The sequence below is a fragment of the Terrapene carolina genome, unplaced genomic scaffold (genome assembly GCF_002925995.2).
Source record: "Terrapene carolina triunguis isolate 2854851 unplaced genomic scaffold, T_m_triunguis-2.0 Scaffold613, whole genome shotgun sequence".
Lineage (NCBI taxonomy): Eukaryota > Metazoa > Chordata > Testudines > Emydidae > Terrapene > Terrapene triunguis.
In genome coordinates this window covers 1,531,595-1,550,690 of record NW_020664964.1, presented here as the reverse complement: position 1 = coordinate 1,550,690, position 19,096 = coordinate 1,531,595, and the positions used below count along the sequence as shown (strand labels likewise).

Here is a 19,096-nt window from a genome sequence, read left to right as displayed (position 1 = left end):
CAACAAAAAAAGGGAGAGGGTTTATTTTTTTTCACCACAATGGATGACGTCATGCGGGCACTGATACAAGCTATGGCGGCCCAGCAGGAGGCTACCCATGTCCAGGCAGCCGCCCAACAGGAGGCAGAGCGGCTGCAGCAAGAGGCTAATCGCCTGCTGATGGACCAGGCTGCTCAAGACTGAGCTATGTTGCAGGAACTGGTAAACCAGGTAAAGTCCCTTACAGAGCTGAATCGTGGCCATGATGGGACGCGGCTCATACGAGCCAGCCATTGGCTGCAGAAAATGACACAAGAGGATGATGTAGAGGCATATCTTCTGGCCTTTGAGAGGACAGCCCTATGGGAGGCCTGGCCTCGAGATCAGTGGTCTGGCATCCTTGCCCCATTCCTGTGTGGGGAGGCCCAGAAGGCCTACTATGATCTGCCTGAAAAGGCTGCAGCAGACTACCCCCAGCTGAAAGCAGAGATCCTGGCCAGATCTGGGGTAACGACAGCAGTGCGGGCCCAGCAGTATCACGAGTGGAGGTACCAGGAAGACAAAACCCCACGGTCCCAATTGTATGACCTCATCCATCTCGCACGAAAGTGGTTGCAAACAGAGTCCCGGAGTCCGGAAGAGATACTAGCGGTTCTGGTCATCGACCGATACATGAGGGGACTACCACCAGACCTTCGTGCCTGGGTAAGCCAGAACGAACCCTCCACCTATGACGAGGTTGTCGCCCTGGTAGAGAGGCGAAGAACAGCGAGGGAGCTGACCCGACCAGTTAAGGAAGAGGCACCCCGGGTTAAACTAGCAGCACCAAGCCCTAAAGTTCGGGTGACTGGGCCACCAGGAGGGCCTCGGTGGAAAAAGAGAGAGGCTGAAGGCCCATCAGAGGCCACAAAGAGTTGGAGCACTGAGGGAGAAGAGGATCGTGATGTTAGACTGCCCAAACCCAGAGACCGGGGAACGCCTAGGGCTCCATACAGATGTTATGCCTGTGGGGAGTGGGGACACATAGCTGCACAGTGTCCCAATGCTGAGGAGCCTATGCAGTGTAACCTGGGGAACTGGGCAGATTCATGCTCCCTAATCCACCTTGTGGGGGTCTCACTAACCCAGTATACCAGACCAGTGAAACTAAATGGGGTAGGGACCACGGCACTGGTTGATTCGGGGAGTGCTATCACGCTTATCTCAGGGAAGCTCGTGAAGCGTAGTCAGCTGCTACCGGCTAAACGTACAGGGATAACATGTGTCCATGGGACAGTTAGTTACTACCCCACCATCCCAGTAAAAATCGAGATTCAAAGGAACACTACTGAGGTAGCAGCAGGTGTAGTCCCTAAACTCCCATACCCGGTGCTCATAGGGAGGGACTTCCCAGGGTTTGGAAACTTACTCCCAGTAGGGGGATTGGAGAAAGATGGGGACCCTAAAATTGGTGAGGCATCCACAGCAGACTGTCAACCCCCAATCTTCTCTGAAATGTCCCCAGATTTGTTCTCCACTCCCAGACAGGGTAGAAAGACAAAAAGGGAAAGAAGGGCAGCTACGGCCTTCGGAACCCGAATACTGACCCAAAGCCAGAGGGTCGCTCTTGTAGGTAGGCGGACCCACGCAGCTGAAAAGGAGGCCACGCAGGAGGGAGAAGCACCTGAGTCTGACCCCCACCCTAATGCTTCTGAACCAGTAGAGGCAACAGAGACTGGGCCCCTAGATCTTGGGCAGATTAGCCCCGAGAGAGGAAATTTTGGTATGACAACATTAGGAAGGAGGTGACTGAAACAGATGGGGTCCCTGTGGAAGGGAAAACCCAGGGACCAGGACCCTACTTCATAATAAAGAAGCATCTCTTATACCGGGTTGCACCAGTACAGGGGCAGAAGGTACAGCAGATCCTAGTACCTCAAAAACACCAGAACGCTGTATTAAGTCTTGCTCATAGTCATCTTTTTGGGGAGCATTTGGGGGTAGAGGAGACCCTGGCATGAGTCCTACGACGGTTCTTCTGGCCCGGAGTACATGAAGAAGTGCGGAGGTACTGTGCCTCCTGCCCGGAGTGTCAGCTGCACAGTCCCCACCTGAGGGCACCTTTGGTACCCCTTCCCATCATAGAGGTCCCCTTCGAGCGAATAGCCATGGACCTAGTGGGACCCCTGGAGAAGACAGCTCGGGGCCACCAATATATACTTGTTGTTTTGGACTATGCTACTCGCTACCCAGAAGCCGTCCCCCGGCGGAACACGGCCTCTAAAACTATAGCCAAAGAGCTGGTGGGGATCTTTGCCCGAATGGGGCTACTGAAGGAGATATTAACCGACCAAGGAACCCCATTTATGTCGAAGCTAATGAAGGACCTCAGTACGCTGCTCCATATACATACCCTGAGAACTTTGGTCTACCATCTGCAGACTGATGGGTTGGTAGAAAGGTTTAACCGAACCCTCAAGGCTATGATAAGGAAGGTGGTAAGTCGGGACGGGAAGGATTGGGACACCCTACTACCCTACCTTATGTTTGCTATCCAGGAGGTACCTCAGGCCTCAACTGGGTTTTCCCCCTTCGAGTTATTATACGGGCGTCACCCCCGTGGCATACTAGATATCGCCAAAGAGATCTGGGAAGAGGAACCCAATGAGGGGAGAAATATAATAGAGCATGTAATGCAGATGCGAGACCGGATAGCCCGGGTTACCCCTATTGTACGGGAACATTTGGAGAAGGCACAGGAGGCCCAGCGAACCCATTACAATCGCCAGGCAAAAGTGCGACAGTTCCAACCAGGGGATCGGGTTATGGTGTTGGTACCCACGGCAGAAAGCAAGCTTCTGGCCCAATGGCAGGGGCCCTATGAGGTGGCTGAACCCGTGGGGGAAGTAACCTACAAGGTGTGGCAGCCAGGACGCAGAAAACAAGAACAGATTTATCACGTTAACCTTCTGAAACCCTGGCACGCACAAGAGGCATGCACAACAGTCCAAAAAGACCTAACCCAGGAAAACAAGCCTTCCAAACAGGTGAGAGTGTCTCTCCCGATTTAACACCAGACCAGAAGAATGAGGTGTCTGAGATTATCTTCCGGAACCAAGATGTGTTCTCGACAAAACCGGGTCGAACAACCGAGACATATCACCACATCGTCACGAACCCTGGGGCCAGAGTAACAATGAGGCCCTATCGGGTGCCAGCGGCAAAAAGGGAGGAAATAAAAGCAGAAGTAAAAAAAATGCTGGAGTTGGGGATCATCGAAGAATCCCACAGTCAGTGGTCCAGCCCAATCGTGCTGGTGCCCAAACCTGATGGCACCACAAGATTTTGCAACGACTTCCGGCGACTAAACGAAGTATCCCAGTTCGACCCGTACGCCATACCTCGCATAGATGAGCTAGTGGACCGTCTGGGTAATGCCCGGTACTTGACTACCCTAGACTTGACAAAGGGGTACTGGCAGATTCCCCTTGCAGAAGACGCAAAGGAAAAGACTGTGTTCTCTACACCAGAGGGTCTTTTTCAATATACTGTCCTCCCTTTTGGACTACATGGGGCCCCAGCTACCTTCCAGCGCCTCATGGACAAGCTATTACGCCCGCATAACAGTTATGCTGCTGCCTACTTGGACGATGTGGACATTCATACCCCAGACTGGGAAACCCACCTGGAGAAGGTGGAGGCAGTCCTCGATACCTTCAGGCGAGCTGGCCTTACAGCAAACCCTGCCAAGTGCGCTGTAGGGTTTACAGAGGCCAAATATCTTGGCTACATTGTGGGAAAAGGTTTGGTAAAACCCCAAGTGAACAAGTTAGAGGCCATCCAAAATTGGACCCGACCAAGTCGCAAGAAACAAGTCCGGGCGTTCCTAGGTGTGGTGGGGTATTACCGACGATTTATCCCCCATTTTGCCACAAGGACAAGCCCCCTGACAGACCTAGTGAAAGCCCATGGACCTGATCTGGTGAGATGGTCTGCCACAGCAGAGGAAGCATTCACAGACCTACGGACTGCCCTCTGCAGTAACCCCGTACTGATAGCCCCTGATTTCACCAAGGAGTTTATCCTGCAGACGGATGCATCGGAAGTAGGGTTGGGGGCCGTTCTATCACAGATGGTCGGGGAGGAGGAACACCCAATTCTATACCTCAGTCAGAAACTCCTTCCAAGGGAACAAAAATATGCAGTGGTGGACAGAGAATGCCTCGCTGTAAAATGGGCCATGGAAACATTGCGCAACTACCTGCTCGGGCGCAGATTTGTCCTCGTGACCGACCATGCCCCTCTTCAATGGATGCAGTGGAACAAGGAGAAGAACACAAGGGTGACCAGATGGTTCTTATCCCTCCAACCTTTCCAGTTCCGTCTGCAACACAGAGCAGGGAGCCGTCATGGCAACTCCGATGGCTTGTCACGTGTGCACTGTCTGGCGTCCCAAGCTGCCCAACCCCTTGGCGTTGAGCAGGGGGGAGGGATATGTGACAGACCCAGACCAGTGGGGTACAGGAGTCTGGTAGAGGGCAAATATACTGGTCACTGGATGAGTAGTTTTCTGTTCCCTGAGTGACCAGAGAAGGGGCTGCACTAGAGTAATCAGGAACCTGCTAGAACCAGTTAAGGAAGGCAGGCAGGCTAATTAGGACACCTGGAGCCAATTAAGAAGAAGCTGCTAGAATCAATTAATGCAGGCTAATCAGGGCACCTGGGTTTTAAAAGGAGCTCGCTTCAGTTTGTGGTGCGAGTGTGAGGCGCTGGGAGCAAGAGTCGCAAGGAGCTGAGAGTGAGAGGGTGTGCTGCTGGAGGACTGAGGAGCACAAGCGTTATCAGACACCAGGAGGAAGGACCTGTGGTGAGAATAAGGAAGGTGTTTGGAGGAGGCCATGGGGAAGCAGCCCAGGGAGTTGTAGCTGTCATGCAGCTGTTACAGGAGGCACTATAGACAGGTGCAGTCCACAGGGCCCTAGGCTGGAACCCGGAGTAGAGGGCGGGCCCGGGTTCCCCCCAAACCTCCCAATTGAACTGGACTGTGGGTTCTTCCAGAGGGGAAGGTCTCTGGGCTGTTCCCCAACCCACATGGTGAATCTCTGAGGCAAGAAAATCCGCCAATAAGCGCAGGACCCACCAAGATAGAGGAGGAACTTTGTCAAACTAGTAAAAGTGTACACAGAGCCCCAGACTGCTGCTTTATAGATTTCTAGGAGAGGGACATCTCAAAGCAAAGCTACCAATGTAGTCTGGATTCTGGTCAAGTGGGCCCTTTATACCTTGCAAGAGAGGGGTTGCTATCAACTCCTAACAAAGCAGGATGCAGAGCGAAATCCATTAGGAAAGTCTCTGACAGGATATTGCTGAATGTATGAGAAGGGAAGCAAAGGAGACAAATAGTTTAGGGGATTTCTAGAAGGGTTTTGTCCTCTGCAGGTAAATGCCAAGGCTTGATGGACATCCAAGAAGTGTGTAGCTTCTCATCCTCTCTGGTGGCATGGCACTTCAGATAAAAAAAAAGTCAATGGATGACCTGCTTCAGATGGAATTCCAACATTATTCTAGAGATTAATTTAGGATGCAACCTCTCAAGGAAACCCTGTCCTTATGAAAAACCTTGTAGGGCAGCTGTGCCATATAGGGCCTCCAGCTTAGCTGTCTTTCTGGCTGAGGTTCTTGCAACCAGAAAGGCAACCTTCATAGATAGATGAACAAAGGAACATGAGAATAAAGGTTCAAATGGAGCTTTCATAAATGCTGACAGGACTAGATTGAAATTCCATATCAGGGTAGGTTTCAGTACCAGAAAAAGGGTTCTGACAAGTGCCTTGAAAAACCATGCTGTAGTAGGATGTGCAAAGAGCAAATGGCTGCCCACTGAAGGGTGAAAGACGTTAATAGCCTCCACCATGCACTTGCAAGAAGCTGATAGGCAATCCTGACCTTTTGAGAGAGAAGGCAGTCCAGAAGAGTGGGGATCTGGAAAATGCTGGTTAACCAGAACTGCCTCAGCCACTGAGGAGCAAGTAGGATTACCGACTTTTTGTCTTGTTTTCCTCAAGACTTGATGTACACATTCCTATACCATCCCTCTCTTACCTCAACAACTTCAACCACTGTACAAGAAATGTGTCCCAGAGACAAACTGGAGCAGTAGACTGGGCATTTATTGTTTTTTTGGGGATGCAAAGAGATCTCACCATTGGAATCCCACTGTTTGAATATGCTCTGTACCACTGAGTTATGTAGTGCCCACTCATGGTCTCTGGAGAAATGTCTGCTGCAATGTCAGACACTCTCGGAAAGAGCACTGCCAAGATGGTGACTTGATGGTAGATGCACCAGTTCCAGATACTAACAGCTTCTGTACAAAGAAGGGTGGACCTTGCTCCTCCCAATTCACTGATATAATAAAGTGCTGTCATGTTGTCTGACATGACTTGAATGTCCAGGGTCTGAATAAACAGTAGGAATTGTTTGCAGACTTTCTGTACTGCCAACAGTTCCAGGACATTTATGTGCAATTGGGATTCTTGTTGGGTCCAAGTACATGTTTATCCAGGCAGCCTACCCAATTTAGTAAGGAGGTGGCCGATCAAACTTTTTGTGGGTAGGGACGGGACAAATGTAACCCTTCACACATATACACACACACACACAGTTATCCTGTTTTCCCACCAAGTAAGCAAAGTCAGAACCCTGTGGAGGAGCAATAACAACGTTGGGGGAAAAACAGACAGTATAGTCTCATCATATGGTGATTACACTCTTTTCATTCCACTAGTATCTCTAGAGGATGTTAAACAGAAGCTACCAGAGTCAGACTTTTTAAATCAGCAGGTCCAGATAACTGCCTGAGGAGCTTGCTGGACCATTAATTTTGATTTTCAGTAAGTCCTGGAGCACTGAAAGCTAAATGTTATGCCAGTTTTGAAAAAGGACAAGATAATGGAGCAGCTGACATGGGACTCTATTAATAAAGTATTAAATAAAGGTAATGTAATTCGTGCAAATGAACATGGGTTTATGGAAAATAGATCCTATCAAACTAACTTCATATTTTTTTATGAGATTACAAGTTTGTTTGGTTGATGAAGGTAATAGTGTTACAGTAATAGACTTCTGTAGGGTGTCTGACTTGGTACCACTTGACTAAATTAGAATATAAAATTAACATGGCATGCACACACACATAATTATGGATTAAAAACTGGCTAACTGATAGGTCTCAAAACATAATTGTTAATGGGGAATGGTCACTGATTGGGTGCTTCTCCAGCATGGACCAACAGGGATCATCAGTTCTTGGCCCTACACTAATTAATACTTATCAATGTCCTGAATGAAAATATAAAACAGTCACTGATAAAGTTTGCAGATGAGATGACAAATTGGTGGAGTGGTAAATAATGAAGAGGACAGATCACTGATAAAGAGAGATCTGGATCACTTGGCAAACTAGGCACAAGCAAAGAATATGCATTTTACTATGACTAAAGGTAAATGTATACATTTAGTAACAAAGAATGCAGGGTTATACTTATAGGTTGGGGGTTGAAGATTTGGAGGTCATTGTGGATAATCAGCTGAACATGAGATACCAGTGTGACACTTGTCCAAAACAGCCAATGCAATCCTGGAATGCATAAACAAGGGAATCTAGAGTTGGAGTAGAGAAGTTTTTTTATCTCTGCATTTGGCACTGGTGCTACCACCAATGGAATACTGTATCCAGTTCTGATGTCCACAATTCAAAAAGAATATTGAAAAATTGGAGAGAGTTCAAAGAAGAGCCACAAGAATGATCAAAGGATTAGAAAACATGCCTTATAAACTCAAGTAGCTCAATCTATTTAACTTAACAAAGAGAAGGTTAAGGGGTGACTTCGTTATAGTCTAGAAGTACCTACATGGGGAACAAACATTCAATAATGGGCTCTTCAATCTAGCAGAGAAAGGCATACCACAATCTAATGGCTGGAAGTTGAAGCTAGACAAGTTCAGACAGGAAATAAGGTACAAATTTTTAATGGAGAGAGTAATTAACCATTTTGGAACAATTTACCAAGGTGAATTCTCCATCACTGACCATTTTTAAACCAAGATTGGATGTTCTTCTAAAATATATGCTCTAGAAATTATTTTGAGGAAGTTCTGTTATGGTGCGAGACCTGTGTGATATAAGAGGTCAGACTAGATGGCCTTGGAATCTGATGTGTATTTAACGATTCATTCGTTCTCTCACTAAATAGATCGTTGCCCTCAAAAGCCAGATCCTCACAGTGAATTGGACTTCCTTGAGAATCTAGAGGACTAGAGCCATGAAACTCATCTCATAACTATGGATATTGCCATCAAGCAGGAGGCTGTATCTGCTGCACACACAAAGCCTGACGGGCCAATCAGGCAGGCAAATTTACCTTTATCAATGATTGCTTGGAGCTGAAGTTTATTCTCGAGTCAGTTCTTAGTGAATTCAGAGAACTTACTGTAATTAATAAACTCAGACTTTAATATTAAAGGTTGGTACTTCGCTATCCGGAACTGTTAAACTTGCCAAAGTGAAGTTCTTCCTCCCAAAAAGGTCTAGACATTTAGCCTCGTCTGTGGGTTTAGATCTGGGTTGGTAGTTGCTTGTTCTTTTCAACGACAGCCTGCACCACTAAAAAGAGTATGGAGCAAGGAGTGAAAATAAATATTCTGTCCCTTTCCATGATACAGAATATTTATTTTCCGTTCTTTTCAGAGAGGGGGAGCAAGTGGCTGGAGTATGCTAGACTGTCTCAGCCAGTTCTAAAGTGGCCTCATTAATAGGCAGTGCCACATTACTGGGAGCAGCACTCTGGAGGATATCCAGCAGCTTATAAGGGTGCCCTGTATTTCCTCCAGGGGAATCTAGAGAGTGCATCCGATTCTCAAGCGGTCATATAGTCATCATGTGGTAATGGCAAGGCAGGAGTGACTGCCTCATCTGGTGAGAACAATGATAATCCTACTGAAGTGAGTGGTTCTGGCTGGGCTGATTGCTCCTCTTCCTCAGAGTGATCCTGGGCAGATTGAGGCTCTTCCCCAGGTAAAGAAGCCTGTCCTGATTCCCACTGAGACCTCGCATATTTGGGATGTCTCATACAGATCCCAGGGATCCAAATAAGGCCAGTGGAAGGGCTCATGGGGTAGTCCCCCTGGAGGAGGATACCATCAATCCCAAGTCAGGTAGTCGTACCTGTGAGAGTGGGAAGGTGCCCATGAGATCTTGGAGACGCTATCAGGGCTGATCTTCCACCTTGATAAGGCTGGTGAAGCCCTCTCCTTGATTCTGGACTCACTGAAGGAGAATGAGGCTTCTGTCAGTGGGCCGTGCTGTTGGTATTGGTGGTCTCATTATTCCTTGGCTGGTCAATGGTACCAGACAGTGGCTAACCAAAGTTGCAGGGACATCCTTGGTTAGACCAGATCTGACAGTATTACTGATTCTGGGCCTGCACAGATTAGCTGTTTTCGGTACTGATCATTCCTTTTCTTTGAGCATAGGTACTGTCCGTAGGAAATGTCCACTGTCTTCTTTCCCTCACCAGTATCGAGGATGGTGCCGTCCATTTGGCTGTGGATGGCTTTGTGACGTTTGTGGTTCTCAGTGTCAAGAAACCGGTACCATGCCTTTTGTGAGCTCCTGACCTACATGGACCAAGGAGTGGAGTCTCAGCCAACTTTGAGGGTGTCAAAGAAGAAGTCCTGTACTTGAAGACTTGGAGGGAGATTTTTCACATTTTTTGTGAGCGTTTGCTCCTGCCACCTAATGTCTGCTGTGTTTGGAAGAGTCTTTATCTACCCTAAGCAGTCCCTGAGCCTGAGACCAGGTGCTTGAAGGGATACTTAATGCTTCTGTGCAATGCACAGGGAGGTCTGATGGGTGAGGATTGATCTGCGGTCTCATGGAATGATCCATCAGGAATCTTCTAAGTCTGAAGTCACAGGCTTGACAAGTTTGCCAAGAAAAGAACCATCAGATATTATACTTAGAAGGCAGATAGAGAGATGTGTCGTGGAAGTCGATGACCAGGAAGGCAGGCCATGCAGATCTTGAATCCTGAAGTCTTGGGTACACTAGGCAACCCTGTATAAGGGATGCTGGGGTAGGTCAGGTTTTTCTCCAGGCCCCTGTACTACTAGAACTACACTATCTAAACTGAAAACTATTAATATCAAACTTTTTTAACAGGAATTCCAGCTAAAGCTGTGAACACTGAGGAAGCACTCTTCTTTTCGGAAGGTGGGATGAGGAGATACAGTTAAATTGATTGAAATACAGATTACTAAATTGCGCATACCAATCTAAATGCCAGATCGAAGGAATAATGTTTTGTGAAAGTATGAGTTGAGCTCCAAGGACCACAGGCAGCAGGAAGGAACTGGAGAAGTGGACATCTGCCCCATATGCCCTCAGTTCAGGGCACAGACATGGATCCACGGACACGGCTAGGAAAAAATCTTCCAATCTCAGGTGCATAGAACACATGCACACCTTAACTGGAATACTCAAGTTTTCATGCTCTCCTCCACAATCTTGAGGGCCTGAAATTTCCTTTAAAAAAATAAATATAGGCGATTCTCTGTAATTGGAGTTCTTCGAGATGAACTCGGTCTATTTTCTCTCACGTTGTGCCAGGGGTACAGCTTGGATCAGCTAAACATACTAGCGGCACTTTTGTACCCCCATACTAAGGGCGGGACTATGGGCGGGGGGGGAGGTTTTGCCAACTGCCTTAATTCTTACCACCACCTCCTCGAGTCTGAAGCTGAAATTAGGACTCAGAGGAAAAAAGGAAAGGTGGGTGAGGAGTGTGAATGTGCAGAATCCATCTCAATGAAAACCCTGTATGGCTGAGTAACCTTTATTTCTTCAAGTAGCCTTTGGAAATTCCAATTCTTGAATACTGACAAGCAGCACTCTTCTTTTCGGAAGGTGGGATGAGGAGATGCAGTTAAATTGATTGAAATACAGATTACCAAATTGTGCATACCAATCTAAATGCCAGATCTAAGGAATAATGTTTTGTGAAAGTATGAGTTGAGCTCCAAGTAGCAACTCTGCAGATTTCTAATATTGGATTACATCAAAGATAAACCATAGAAGTAACTTTGGCCCTAGTCAAGTAAGCCCTTCTGGAAGAGGAACAGAGGTGTGTGTGTTAAAACTTTTAAATACACAGTCTAAACCACTTAGGTGCTGGAATGTGAGTACCTACCCTTTCCTCTCTTCCCCATAAGGGACAAGCAGTCCAGATGATTTCCTGTGTTACTTAGTCCTATTCAAACAAAAGGCTAATGCTCTCTTAGCATCCAATGTGTGTAGTTCACTTCACCTGAGTGACAGTGTGGCCTCGGAAAAAATACTGGCAAGTTTATGGACTGGTTAAGATGGAATTCCATTATCATTTTGGAGAGAAAATTTGGGAGTGTATGAAGGATCACTTTCTTTGTGAAAAACTATAAGAGAATGGCCAGTTATGAGAGGTTCCCTGATCCATTTTCTGGCAGGGCAATGACAAGGAAAGGTATCAGGCCAGTGGTAGCCTGATTCCAGATCAGTGTCAATCTAAGGCAGTTTCCAAGGCAACAACAACAACCTGGTTAAGCAAAAAGCTCAAAACTGTCTGACACATTTCCATGGCGAACGAGTAGCGGGTCCTATGGGGAGGTTCTCTTATCTCCAGAGAGTTCTGCGTAGGTAAGAAAATGGTTTGGACTTACATTTTTCTTTTTCTTTTCTGCAGAAGGGGGAGAAGGAACAGGAACCAGACCCACCACATTATACTTCTTTCCTTTACCCTAAATCACCAAAGATAACGTATCTGGTGTTGCATGAGGGTAACTAAATGACAGTGTTCCAAGTGTTCACCATGAACCTAAGTCACCACTGTAACCATAGATCCAATAGGAACCAATGGCTCTAAGGAACCATCAGGTGTCTTATCAGGCTTCTGATGAGTTTTCAAGCCTGGAACCAATTCAGGGCAGAATGACACTGGCCCTTAATACCCCCTTTGCTGTTGCTCTGACTTTTGAGCTCAGACTTTTCATGGGGATGCTTTTACACTTGAGTATGCAGAATCAGAAGTACTGGATCCCTGAAATTTGCTCTTTCAGTAGAGGCGTATACCTGGGATAGCTCAGTGGTTTGAGTGGTTCCCCAAACCCAGCAGTCACTGACTGGATTCAACAGATTCACCAGGTCCAAGAAGTGGTAAGAGGCTACCTTGAGGAAGCAAAGAAAACCTATAGTGATATCAGACTGTCAATGGCCAACTTTTTCAGTATGCCAAGAGGTGCAGCTTTCCACAGAACAACTCTGCACAAACAGGCCATCCTGCAAACTAGACCACCAGTTCCTCAGGCCATACCAAATCAGTTAACAAATCAACACAGTTACCTTCAAACTCTGCCTGTCTAGATCCCTCGAGTTACACCCTGTCTTCCACATGTCGTTCCTGAAACCCTACATGGAGATCCATTCTCCACCAAACCTAACCTCCTCTCTCCAGAGTACATGTCCCAGACTACAAAGAGTATGTAGTCCATGAAGTGCTTGACACCAAGATAAACTGGGGCAAACTATGGTATCTCATCGACTGGAAAGACTATGGCCCTGAAGAATGGTCCTGGGAACCACCTGACCTTTCACAAAAACACCCTGGTCCAGCAATGCCATATGGGCACCCCTGAAGGGGGTGCTATTTGAGGTTGTGCAGGGATAGGACTGGAACCCAGGCCAATGCCTCCACGCTGTTACCCGGCAGCTACGGTAGGGTGCTATGCATTACCACACAAATCCTGTGGAGATAAATACCACAGGAATTACCACCTCGGAAGGCCAGGCTGACAGTTTCCCTCATGGCTAGACCAGGCACTATATGTCAGGCCCAGGAGGAGTTCCAGGAAGCGTCTGTGTAACAAAACAGATCCCTGCCAGCCGTAGCAATAGACCTGCATCTCGGCTAGCTCCGACTCCTGATTCCCAACTCTGGCTCTGATTCCTGGCTTGACTGACTCCTGCCTCTGAGACTGACCCCTGGCTTCTCTCCTGACTTCAGTTCTGACCCTTGGCTTGACTCCTGTCTCCAACCACTAAGCCTGATTCCTGGTTCTACTTGCTAGGCCAGACCACCCATGTCCTGCTCATAACATATTCCACCCCTAGTATCACTGGGCATACAACTATGCACGGGGAAAAAACTACTCCACAGACACTAGGCTCCATTCAGCCTCCTCCCTCCCCCAATTCATATGATCTTGGGATGGACAAACTCATGAAAGGGCCCACCAAGAGACTCAGCCAGCAGAGGCAGAGCCAAGCAGCTGCAGCACGGACCATCAGACACTGATGGTGTTGTCAGTGCTGCTTCCTACATCTGCTTCCTACAATTTTTTCTTTGGACACTCTCTCCTTTGCATTAATTTGGCAGTTTAATTCAGTTCCCTCCCGCCCTCTTCATCTCACTACACCCCACACTCATATAGCCCTGCTCTTGTCCCACTTCTCCCTTACGTTATCCCCTTGCCCTCCTCATCTTCCTTTCTGATTGCCTTACCTCACTCCCTGCAACGTCCCTTATCCCTTCCGACGTCTGTTTAGCTAATCCCAACAAAACCCACCTCCCAAAAAATTCATGAATTCACATGATATTTGCAGACCATCACACTGGTCACTGTTTGTGTTATATCTCTGCCACACATTCTTTTTCTGTCTTGTCTACTTAGACTGTAAACTTTGAGACCAAGACTGCCTCAGACTCTGTATACAGTGCCTAGCACAATGGGACTTCTAGAAGCTACTATAACACAAATATCAGATAATAGTTAGTAATAATAATAGAACTTGACACGAAGTATAGGGTGAAGTTCTATGGTCTGTGTTATGCAGGAGGTTAAATGATTTAAATGGTCAATTTGGTCTTTAAAAAAAATCTATGAAATTTATACAATTGCTTTAGGGTGCTGCAAGTATGGTTCCTCCCTTCCAAAGGAGCTTACCTCCATCCCACCATTGCTGTGGGCTGGGGTGCTTATATCTTGACCTAACTTTATGAATCTATAACTGACGTCTGCCTCACAATGCAACTAAATTGACATATAATACATGCTCTATCAAGACTGTTTTGGAAGCACTACAACTAAGCAACTTTGTTCTAACTACTAACCTCCAAATTAAATCTATTCAGACGTGAAGCTTGGGGTGGTTTCTTGTCAATTTAGATATGATTATTCATATACTATGTGTGTCCAAAATTAGCTAAATGAAAACACTGTTTTTCAAGGCACAACAACCATTGTTTTTAAAAATGTGTCATTTCTCCTGGACTAAGCGTTCAGGATATGTAGCTGTACTTACCATCACTGCCAGGCAAGAAGGATAAGGAGACATCCATAACAAATCCATTTCCAAATTCCAGGGTCTGAAGGCAGTTAGCTGAAAATGGAGAGTAAAGAATGCTGAACTCACTCTACCAAATTAATGCTGTAGGGGGAGAGGGCAGCACACTTATGTTTTGGTTGCTTAACACTTTCCATTACAAAAAAAATCATGCACCCCACTGAGAAGTTACCACCTCCATTGGTTGGAGAAAATATTTGATTTTGGCAAGGGACTTCCATGGAATCAGGGAGATGCCTTTTGCTGGTCCCAGTAAAATCCATTGAGATCTGAGTTATAAGCTATTAAAAGTTATTTCCCAGAGCATCTTATATTGTACAGTTTAATTTTGGCAGCATGACAATAGCACTGCATATTCTAAATCCCTCTCTGGATGGGCCCCATTACTGCAGCAGGCATTCACGGCACTGGGGCAGAAACTCAGCCTGTCTTCTACCAGAGCAGCTGCAGTGGCAGCAGGGAGAGAGAGATGAGCCACACTTTCCCCCAACCACCCTACAGACCCAGCAGTGGCCCGAATGGCTCAGCACCCTAAACTAAAGGCAACACCTAAGGGAAGAGCTCCCCCATATCTCGGGCAGGATTAGGAATGAGATGCTCAGCCCTGCTGCTGCTAGAGTGTGGCAATGCAGGGGAAGAGACATGTAGAGAATTTAGAATGTTTGCGCAGGAAGATGGGGGATTTGTTTTCTGGGGTGGGTAGTTCTGCTCAGGCAGTTCCCTGCTCATTTGATCTAGGAAAGAAGTTATTTCTCTGAGGTGGTCAGGTTAAAGGGAGATCTCTTTGGATGAGAAATAGTGGTGTAGGTTGCCTGGGGGGGATGTACACGGGGCATGGAGGAGGTGACTAGTTTGAGAGAACTAGAAACAACTACCAAATAACCATCAAGTTTTGTACCTCAACATTTTGCTTGTATGTTGTCTATTATTATTTGATTAGCTTGTCTATTAAGACTAAGTTCTTAGGGCAGAGACTGACTTTTTGTTCTGTATGCACACAGTGCTTATTACAATGGGGCCCTGATCTCCGACTAGGACCTCTAGGATCTACATAATAAAACAAAACAAAAACCCACAACCGGGAACTAGGAAATTACAAGTTCTAGACTCACTCTTCTACCGATTGGTGTTAACAATTCTGTACCCTTCACAATCTTTACTATTAAGCAAGGTGTCACTGAAAGGTTACATAAGCTGGGAATAGAACATAGAGCTCTAATATGGAAAACCAAAATCTCACACGTTTAGCTACACTAGTCTGCTACGTTGTCTGTAAAATCAGGCTACTCATCCTAAGGTAAGCAACCCATCATTCCCAATGCAGAGGAGAGGACAACCAACCAATCAAGCAGCTCAATGCAGACCTTGTCTTCAAGCTGGCCCAGAATGCTACCTTCCTCCTTCTTAAGGCTCGGGAGGACAGAACAAACACCTAGCTTTCCCTGTGCCTCCTGGTCATTCTCTGCTGTGTCCAAGGAGATCCTGCACCTGAGGCCTTCTGGTCCATGTGGCCCCAGCTGCAGTATGGAGAAGCAGAAAGGTGCTTCTTGCTCCCCTCGGGCATTGCCTAGGTACAAGAGATCCCCCATTGAGAAGAAGCAGTTCATGAAGAGATGGCTCCTAGAATCCCTGGTTAAAAGGAGCCTAGGAATCTCTGGGTTTTGTTTGTTTCTTTGTTTTGAGGAGATGGGGGTTGCTTGTTTTGTTTCAAGTCGAAAATTGCTTTTACTTCATTTTTCTTTTGAGGCTTGAAAAGAATCCCCAAAGCCCTGCCACAAGCAGAGACCCTCGGTCTGCCCCCTGCATGGGCTCTGTAGTGGGGCGGCTCCCCCACTCCAGTGGAAAAAGAGTTAAAGTCGGCCCTGGGAGAAGGTTGTGGCTGAGAGCTGCTAAGCTGGGCTGATTGGGCCGCAGCTAGGCCACGCCCCAATCAGGCCACAGCTGGCCTGTATAAAAAGGCTGTGAGCCAGAGGCCCAAGAGAAGGCTCTCTCTCCAGGCTGGGAGAGAGCAGGGCCTGGCTGCCTGCAGAAAGGGTCCTGGAAGTGAAGCAGGGCTGGGGAGAACCAGAGGAGCTCCAGGCTGGCAACTCCCCAGGCTGCAGGGCCTGGTCCAGGGCCCCTGGAGGTACTGGTTGCAGGGAAAGGCAGCAGGTCAAAACCTCCCTTGCCCATAATGACTGGCTTATACAGACTGCAGTCGGCCCCAGTGAAAGGGGGCTAGATGGTGACTGGCAGTAGCCCATAGGCTGAGGCAAGGTGGGGATAGAGGGTGGGGGTTCCCTAGGGAGGGGAGACCCAGATCTGTGGGGTATTGCCTGGAGGGGCAGCACCCCAGGTAAAAGGCCACCGGGGTCCAGGCGGGACACGGGGGCCAGCGGACAATGGGACACTGGCCTGCAGAGGGCGCTCTGTGCTGGAAAGAGCTACTTCCCTGAGACTACCAGCAGGAGGCGCCGCAGGGGTGAGTCCCGCACATTTACAGGTTCAAAGGCAAAGAACACTGGAGAACTCCAAAAAAGGTGCAGTCCTAGCCCCTGCATGCTGCCAAAATTATTAGTGTGCCTTCATACTCCAAGGAAAAGGGGATACCAAACACTTCACACTCTCGGATATGAGAGAGGTGTTTTTTCTAACTGCCATCCTTGCAAATTCAGCCTGGACCCAGGGTGAGTTCTATTTTATATCAATGCCAATGGTTCTGCAGGGCAAATAAGATCTTCAGTTACACCAGTGGCTGGCTTTCAATGAATTTGTAGAGGTCTGACTGAATGACTGCTCTGAAGAAACAGAATCCAGCTTGAATCTCTGCTAAAGACAGGGTGTTTCAGAGATTTTAGTGTAATAGAGGTACTTTAACATGTATACATTCATCCATTTTTAGTGTTGGTCTTTAAGCCATCCCGTTGTGTCTACAGTATTAACAGTAAGGAAAGTTACCTTCTGAACCTCGTTTGGACCAGATTCTGACAGTAGAGTCAGAAGCGGCAGAAGCTATTAGTAGATTTAATTCTGTTTTTGACTCATCTGTTTGGTAAACAGCATCCACAGCACAAACAGCTTCTGTATGGCCTTCAAGATGAATGCATTTCACAAGCTGAACATGACAGAAAGTTACATAAGGTTAAACAAAGAATAAAGATAAAACACTTAACAGAAAACATGAAACTTTCAGGCATGTAGACATTTAAATTCTTGGAAATGTTTAGAAGAGGGCTGTAATGGTTAAATATGAAAACTAACAACTTATGTGGGCTAGCTTGCCGAGGTAAGTACATTCAGCCTTGAAAAAAATGACAGAGGTAACTTGATTATAGTATATGTTCATGTATTTCTTAAAAGGAGAACCTTGCCAGATTACAGATGTCATAATTAAGGCTACAATTTAGTCACAGGTATTTTTAGTAAAAGTCACGGACAGGTCATGGGCAATAAACAAAAATTCATGGCCCGTGACCTGTTCATGACTTTTACTAAAAATACCTGTGACTAAATCTTGGGGAGGGGGTCTGGGGTCACCTACACTGACCCCGAGAAGTGTCAGAGGTCTCAAAGTCATGGAATCTGACTTCCGCGACCTCTGTGACAGGCACGGAGCCCTGGTCATAATGAGGTCATTAGAAAAAACTATTTAATGATAACTGCAGAACTTATCAAGGAAGTTTCTTTCCAAAAGGCTCATAAGAATGTGGAGTACATTACTGAAGAAGACTTGGAACAATGAGTATAGCTGAGGGCAGATCTATACTACCGCTTAAGTCAATCTAACTTACGTCACTCAAGGGTGTGAAAAAGCTCCCCCACACACACACCCCCAAGCAACACAAGTTTCACACTGTCCACACTGGCGCTATGTTGGCGGGAGATACTCTCCCACCAACACAGCTTCCGCTTCTCGCTGAGGTGGAGTAATTATGCTGACTGGAGAGCACTCTCCCGTAAGCATAGTGCATCTTCACCAGATGCACTGCATCAGTGCAGCTGCGTTGATGTAGCACTGCAGTGTAGACTTGCCCTGAGTGTGTATTTAGTGTCCAACAACTTCTTAATACAGGCTTGCTACAATTTTCTACAACTCAAACTGTTTCCCCCCCACAAAAAAATTTTTAAAGCCGTAAAGAATTTATTAAATTAAACACAAAACATACTGTGACTGATACATTTCATAATCACATGATACCCACAGACTGAAAAGAAAAGCTTTTAATCCTGTAACTAGTTAGGCCTAGCATTTGTTATCCACCCACAGAAACACCTGGCACCTTATCTTAATCTAGCCTATTACACAGTTTCATGAAAACCAATTCAAATATATTAAAAGTGCTTGATTGACAGTGGTCTGGATAAACATAGTGTAGGTCTTTTGAAAATTGACTAAGTTCTGAATTCAATTATTACACCTTCTATAACTTAGTCCCACGGTTTTCCACCACTGTGATGCAAACAACTCTGACAACCTCCTTGACACACGGGCTTTGGGATAGAAATCTCTAAGTGCTAGAACAGGGGTTGGCAACGTTTGGCACGCGGCTCGCCAGGGTAAGCACCCTGGCGGGCCGGGCCAGTTTTATTTACCTGCTGACGCGGCAGGTTTGGCCGATCGCGGCCCCCACTGGCCGCGGTTCGCCGTCCCGGGCCAAGGAGGGCGGCGGGAAGCGGCGCGGGTGAGCGATGTGCTGGTCGCGGCTTCCCGCCGCCCCCATTGGC

General features: G+C 46.9%; 1 protein-coding gene across 2 annotated transcripts in view; it reads right to left on the bottom strand.

Annotated features, from left to right (window-relative positions):
• ELP2 (elongator acetyltransferase complex subunit 2) overlaps positions 1-19,096 on the bottom strand; it is a 120,451-nt gene that overhangs the window by 90,505 nt on the left and 10,850 nt on the right. For both annotated transcript variants that reach the window (XM_026659236.1, XM_026659237.2), the window contains exons 4-5: positions 17,330-17,486; positions 14,351-14,428 (exon numbers count right to left, since the gene is read on the bottom strand). In XM_026659236.1, coding sequence (XP_026515021.1) covers positions 14,351-14,428; positions 17,330-17,486 — 235 coding nt within the window. The remainder of the gene's footprint in view (positions 1-14,350; positions 14,429-17,329; positions 17,487-19,096) is intronic.